General features: G+C 35.4%; 2 protein-coding genes across 3 annotated transcripts; both read left to right on the top strand.

Annotated features, from left to right (window-relative positions):
* The first annotated feature begins 715 nt into the window (after positions 1–715).
* Positions 716–3578, top strand: LOC149189717 (uncharacterized protein C24B11.05-like). 2 transcript variants are annotated; one of them, XM_089413277.1, is made up of 7 exons: positions 721–1182; positions 1297–1394; positions 1560–1597; positions 1907–1994; positions 2207–2431; positions 2504–2569; positions 3268–3578. In XM_089413277.1, the coding sequence occupies exons 4-7, from the start codon at positions 1971–1973 to the stop codon at positions 3349–3351; spliced, it is 399 nt and encodes a 132-aa protein (XP_089269403.1). In that variant the 5' UTR covers positions 721–1182; positions 1297–1394; positions 1560–1597; positions 1907–1970; the 3' UTR covers positions 3352–3578. The 2 variants fall into 2 exon arrangements, with proteins under 2 accessions (XP_089269402.1, XP_089269403.1); XM_089413276.1 differs by having other exon boundaries at positions 716–1182; positions 2207–2569.
* LOC149189716 (uncharacterized protein C24B11.05-like) lies at positions 3506–5164 on the top strand. Its single transcript, XM_089410315.1, has 5 exons — positions 3506–3510; positions 4219–4334; positions 4449–4546; positions 4713–4750; positions 5059–5164. The coding sequence occupies exons 1-5, from the start codon at positions 3506–3508 to the stop codon at positions 5162–5164; spliced, it is 363 nt and encodes a 120-aa protein (XP_089266441.1).
* Positions 5165–6608: the final 1444 nt, after the last annotated feature.

Below are 6608 nucleotides of genomic sequence, written 5' to 3'. Positions count from 1 at the left end.
CATATGCAATATTCGCACAACGCTATTTGTACCATCTTGTACATAACATTGCATAAACAACATGTACACACACTATATATACACCACAACACATGCACACAACATCATAAATTGTAACATGTACAACATATACAACAGATGCAGAACAATATTACAACACATCCAAAACGACATTGTCTCTACCAAGCAACCTTGCTTCCAATGTCTTATCCATGTTTTTCTAGCATGCTGCATGCCACATTTCCTTCATTTCACTGATGTATCCCTTGGTATATCCTATGCATAACATAAACATAATGTAATCACATAATATCAACTCATAACCACGTGATATTGACCTTATATATTTGTCATGACTACTATTCCACTTCATTCCTCATAAACTAGGAACTTCTTCATGTCATTCACTTACGTAAGAAATCATTTCTCCATAAGAATGATTCCTAATGACCCTGTTAGACAACAACGTACATATTTAGGCTGATAGGCCTTTCTATGCATCAACAATTGTCAAAACTTTTACTCTGTTCTGTTGGATCATGGGAGACACTTTCAACTGTTGATTTGCAGTGTGACTGCTTTTTCCATTTTCACTTACTGCTTTTTTCGCATTTTTTTATATCACTCTTGAATATATTTTTTGGTCTGCCAGTTGTTGTTACTGTTCTTCTTCCATAATAGACAGTTTTTTTATTTTGGGACATGTAATTACCGTTGAATGTAAAGCAAACTATTTCCCTTCAATGAAAGAACCAGTTGATTTTCCTTGACGCGGGCAGATTGAATCAAATCAAACAGGTTGATTAAGCTCGCGTAGATTTTAATTCTCCAGTTTCTATAACTTCTCTTCATATTCAATATGATTTTCAGAATCTCAGAGTAAACATCAATTGCCTCTCTTTTCTGCGAGTTTTGTTAAAATCAAGATCTCTGTATTTGGGAATTTTGTTATATGAATACCATGGAACTCTCAACAACTCAATTCGATTGTCTGCTCTTCGGAATGTGTGGCGTGAATGCAGAAGAAATCGTGGATTCTGTTTCAATTTTAAAGTTTTTCGCATAGCTTTAATTGGATTTATCATGAACATTTTGCCACTGTTTTTTTTGTCACAGATTTGGACGATACTCTGTATCCTTCCAGTACAGGCATAGCTACAGCCTGCCGCAAGAATATTGATGGTATGCTGTGAATTAAGTTTTAGATACAGATTAATTTTTCCTTCCTCAATTAGAATTCAATTGGTTTTTTTTTCCCTGGATGCTGTGTCATGGCTTTGATTAATGTTGTTGCAGAGTTTCTTGCACAAGTTTTCGGATTCAGCGGAGAAATTGTTTCCAGCCTCCGTACAGAGTTTTATAAAACCAAAGGGAGCACTCTGGCTGGGCTGAGAGTAAGTTCCTCCCACTTAATTTTCAACCTGCAAGAAAAATTAATTCTTATTCACTCCCCTTTAAGCATCGCTATGTGACAACTTCTTGGAGCAGAATAGAGGTATCATTGATTGGAGGATTTAGGCTGTTTGATTGTGACTAATAACTGTTGTTTAAAATTGCAGAAACTGGGCTATGAGGTTGATGCAGATGAATATCACAGGTACAATTCTATTTTGCTTGTGCTATGAATGATTTTGTCTGTGTCACATTTTTCCTTTCCTACAATGAAAATCAATATAGAGTGCTGTGAGAGACCCTAAATATTTTATTTCAGAAAAATAGAAATAGGTTTTCAGCTTTTCTATTTATTTTTGCATGGCATTCATGCTTAAATTGTATTATGGCTTAGTGAGGAGATTCAACTCTGTTTCTCCCATGAGATAATTAAAATTTATCTGGCTAAGTGCATATGCTTTCTTGACATTTTGTCAAACTAATCTTATACATGTGTATTTTTCTTAATTTCTAGATTTGTGCATGGGAAGTTGCCATACGAAGTCATTAAACCAGACCCTGCAATTAGGAGCATTTTGATGAGCATGCCTCAAAGGAAATTGGTACGTACTTGGTACTGAGTTGCATAAATTCAATTTTTGGATCAGCTTCAATAGGACATAAAGCCTTATAAGCGCAAACACAACTTTATAAGGTTGCATCCACTTGCATAGTTGAAGTAGATCATGCTTGAAAAATACAGTAATTGGTATTATTTCTCCAAGAATGAAATGAAACTAATCCAACCATAACTGCTGTTCGACCTTATGTGCAGATATTCACAAATTCAGATAAGATTCATGCATGTAAAGTCCTAAAGAGACTAGGCTTGGAAGACTGTTTTGAGGATGTTATCTGTTTTGAGAGCCTTAATATGGCTTATCGTTTTAATCAGCAAACTGATGAATGCAAACCCAGTACTTCCCCTGTTTTTATCAAGCCCTCAATTGAAGCCATGAAGCGTGCAATCACAATTGCAAATGCAGATCCACAAAGAACAGTAAGTTTCCAGCATTTGCCTTCAATTTGTTTACATATTTTTACAGTGATCCTTATTCCAACTCTTCTGCAGCTCTTCTTTGATGACAATATCCGAAACATAGCAGCAGCAAAAGAAGTAGGCCTTCATACAGTCCTGGTAAGCCTTTAAATGACCTCAGAAATGACCTAGTATATGTCCTAATTTTATCAAATTGCAGGAAACTTTATAATTCTTTGTGACTTACTGGGAAATGATTAAGACGTAATTTATTAGTAACTGAAAAATAGAGGGGAAAGAGAGTTGTGCATTATAAATTGTGAAAGCTATCTTAATAGTTTAGGGTTTGCAGATTTCTGTGGGGTTGATTTTGAGTCTGAGATGCTGGAAATTCCACAGTAATCATTTTTGAATGTAAACGTTGTTTTGACGACGATGAGTCTTGGGATTCAAAACGTTGACATTCAAAAATGACTAGATGAGTCTTACAATGAGTCTTGGGATTCAAAACGTGAGTCTTGGGATTCAAAACGTTGACGTTCAAAAATCACTAGATGAGTCTTGATATAGATTCGAAACGTTGGCATTCAAAAATGGTTAGATGAGTCTGGGTATAGATTCGTATAGATTCGAAATGTTGACATTCAAAAATGACTATTGTGAAATTTTCGGCATCTACCATAGTATTTCTTATTGTGAATTTACAGCGTTGTAGATTTACATTACCAGCATTTCAATTCTGTAGATTTACATTACCAGCATCTGTAGATATACATTTCAGCGTTTCAATTCTGTTATTTGTTAATTTCATTGCAGATTGTTTAATTACAGCATGCGTGTGAGTTATTTTTACACAGGGCGTAGATCAGAGTGTGGATTTCATTTCCTTCCGTCGCAACATTAAAAAAATATGGCATACATGTGGTTTTATAACGTTTTGACACAGTCCAACGTCAAATATACAATCTGTGACAGCGCGTGTTATTCTCCGTTCATGTTAATGGCGTTGGCTTACAGGACGGGTGCGTAGGTTTTGTATATGTGAAGTTGGATTTGGAAAAGTACTAGGAATCATGCGTTTTGAACTAGATTTTAATGGCGTGATTAAATGCTTTGATTGGAATGCGTTTCCAATTCATTTACAAGTGGGTGAAGTCTTCCATTTCAAAGTGCGTGAGTTTTTAACAGTGCAGCACAACAAATCTTCCTATGCATCAACAATTGTCAACACTTTTACTCTGCTCCGTTGGATCATGGGAGACACTTTCAACTGTTGATTTGAAGTGTCACTGCTTTTTCCATTTTCACTTACTGCTTTTTTCGCATTTTTTATGTCACTCTTGAAGATATTTTTTGGTCTGCCAGTTGTTGTTGCTGTTCTTCTTCCCTGGGTTTTGGCCAGCACTGTTCCTCTTCCATAATAGACAATTTTTTATTTTGGGACATGTAATTACCGTTGAATGTAAAGCAAACTATTTCCCTTCAATGAAAGAACCAGTTGATTTTCCTTGACGCGGGCAGATTGAATCAAATCAAACAGGTTGATTAAGCTCGCGTAGATTTTAATTCTCCAGTTTCTATAACTTATCTTCATATTCAATATGATTTTCAGAATCTCAGAGTAAACATCAATTGCCTCTCTTTTCTGCGAGTTTTGTTAAAATCAAGATCTCTGTATTTGGGAATTTTGTTATATGAATACCATGGAAATCTCAACAACTCAATTCGATTGTCTGCTCTTCGGAATGTGTGGCGTGAATGCAGAAGAAATCATGGATTCTGTTTCAATTTTAAAGTTTTCCGCATAGCTTTAATTGGATTTATCATGAACATTTTGCCACTGTTTTTTTTGTCACAGATTTGGACGATTCTCTGTATCCTTCCAGTACAGGCATAGCTACAGCCTGCCGCAAGAATATTGATGGTATGTTGTGAATTAAGTTTTAGATACAGATTAATTTTGCCTTCCTCTATTAGAATTCAATTGGTTTTTTTTTCCCTGGATGCTGTGTCATGGATTTGATTAATGTTGTTGCAGAGTTTCTTGCACAAGTTTTCGGATTCAGCAGAGAAATTGTTTCCAGCCTCCGTACAGAGTTTTATAAAACCAAAGGGAGCACTCTAGCTGGGCTGAGAGTAAGTTCCCCCCCACTTAATTTTCAACCTGCAAGAAAAATTAATTCTTATTCACTCCCCTTTAAGCATCGCTATGTGACAACTTCTTGGAGCAGAATAGAGGTATCATTGATTGGAGGATTTAGGCTGTTTGATTGTGACTAATAACTGTTGTTTAAAATTGCAGAAACTGGGCTATGAGGTTGATACAGATGAATATCACAGGTACAATTCTATTTTGCTTGTGCTATTAATGATTTTTTCTGTGTCACATTTTTCCTTTCCTACAATGAAAATCAACATAGAGTGCTGTGAGAGACCCTAGATATTTTATTTCAGAAAAACAGAAATAGGTTTTCAGCTTTTCTATTTATTTTGCATGGCATTCATGCTTAAATTGTATTATGGCTTAGTGAGGAGATTCAACTCTGTTTCTCCCATGAGATAATTAAAATTTATCTGGCTAAGTGCATATGCTTTCTTGACATTTTGACAAACTAATCTTATACATGTGTATTTTCCTTAATTTCTAGATTTGTGCATGGGAAGTTGCCATACGAAGTCATTAAACCATACCCTGCAATTAGGAGCATTTTGATGAGCATGCCTCAAAGGAAATTGGTACGTACTTGGTATTGAGTTGCATAAATTCAATTTTTGGATCAGCTTCAATAGGACATAAAGCCTTATAAGCACAAACACAACTTTATAAGGTTGCATCCACTTGCATAGTTGAAGTAGATCATGCTTGAAAAATATAGTAATTGGTATTATTTCTCCAAGAATGAAATGAAACTAATCCAACCATAACTGCTGTTCGACCTTATGTGCAGATATTCACAAATTCAAATAAGATTCATGCATGTAAAGTACTAAAGAGACTAGGTTTGGAAGACTGTTTTGAGGATGTTATCTGTTTTGAGAGCCTTAATATCGCTTATCGTTTTAATCAGCAAACTGATGAATGCAAACCCAGTACCTCCCCTGTTTTTATCAAGCCCTCAACTGAAGCCATGAAGAGTGCAAATCACAATTGCAAATGCAGATCCACAAAGAACAGTAAGTTTCCAACATTTGCCTTCAATTTGTTTACATATTTTACAGTGATCGTTATTCCAACTCTTCTGCAGCTCTTCTTTGATGACAATATCCGAAACATAGCAGCAGCAAAAGAAGTAGGCCTTCATACAGTCCTGGTAAGCCTTTAAATGACCTCAGAAATGACCTAGTATATGTCCTAATTTTATCAAATTGCAGGAAACTTTATAATTCTTTGTGACTTACTGGGAAATGATTGAGACGTAATTTATTAGTAACTGAAAAATAGAGGGGAAAGAGAGTTGTGCATTATAAATTGTGAAAGTTATCTTAATAGTTTAGGGTTTGCAGATTTTTGTGAGGTTGAATTTGAGTCTGAGATGCTGGAAAATCCACAGTAATCATTTTTTGAATGTCAACGTTGTCTTGATGACAATGAGTCTTGGGATTCAAAACGTTGACGTTCAAAAATGACTAGATGAGTCTTACAATGAGTCTTGGGATTCAAAACGTGAGTCTTGGGATTCAAAACGTTGACGTTCAAAAATCACTAGTTGAGTCTTGATATAGATTCGAAACGTTGGCATTCAAAAATGATTAGATGAGTCTGGGTATAGATTCGAAATGTTGACATTCAAAAATGACTATTGTAAAATTTCCGGCATCTACCATAGTATTTCTTATTGTGAATTTACAGCGCTGTAGATTTACATTACCAGCATTTCCATTCTGTAGATTTACATTTCAGCGTTTCAATTCTGTTTATTTGTTAATTTCATTGCAGATTGTTTAATTACAGCATGTGTGTGAGTTATTTTTACACAGGGCGTAGATCAGAGTGTGGATTTCATTTCCTTCCGTCGCAGCATTAAAAAAATATGGCATACATGTGGTTTTATAATGTTTTGACACAGTTTAACATCAAATATACAATCTGTGACAGCGCGTGTTATTCTCCGTTCATGTTAATGGCGTTGGCTTACAGGACGGGTGCGTAGGTTTTGTATATGTGAAGTTGGATTTGGAAAAGTACTAGGAATCATAC

This window comes from Pinus tabuliformis, chromosome 3_1 (assembly GCF_031772625.1).
Source record: "Pinus tabuliformis cultivar Carrire ecotype Pingquan chromosome 3_1, CPIR1, whole genome shotgun sequence".
NCBI classification, from domain to species: Eukaryota; Viridiplantae; Streptophyta; class Pinopsida; order Pinales; family Pinaceae; genus Pinus; species Pinus tabuliformis.
The sequence above is the reverse complement of the archived record's forward strand: the minus strand, read 5'-3'. Positions and strand labels throughout refer to the sequence as shown.

Coding starts and splice junctions, on each gene's coding strand:
- LOC149189717 (XM_089413276.1), top strand. CDS start 1,971: ATGAGCATGCCTCAAAGGAAATTG. Junction 1,995..2,206: donor GCATGCCTCAAAGGAAATTG/GTACGTACTTGG, acceptor CCTTATGTGCAG/ATATTCACAAATTCAGATAA. Junction 2,570..3,267: donor TAGGCCTTCATACAGTCCTG/GTAAGCCTTTAA, acceptor ATTTTTACACAG/GGCGTAGATCAGAGTGTGGA.
- LOC149189716 (XM_089410315.1), top strand. Junction 4,547..4,712: donor GCACTCTAGCTGGGCTGAGA/GTAAGTTCCCCC, acceptor TTAAAATTGCAG/AAACTGGGCTATGAGGTTGA. Junction 4,751..5,058: donor GATACAGATGAATATCACAG/GTACAATTCTAT, acceptor CTTAATTTCTAG/ATTTGTGCATGGGAAGTTGC.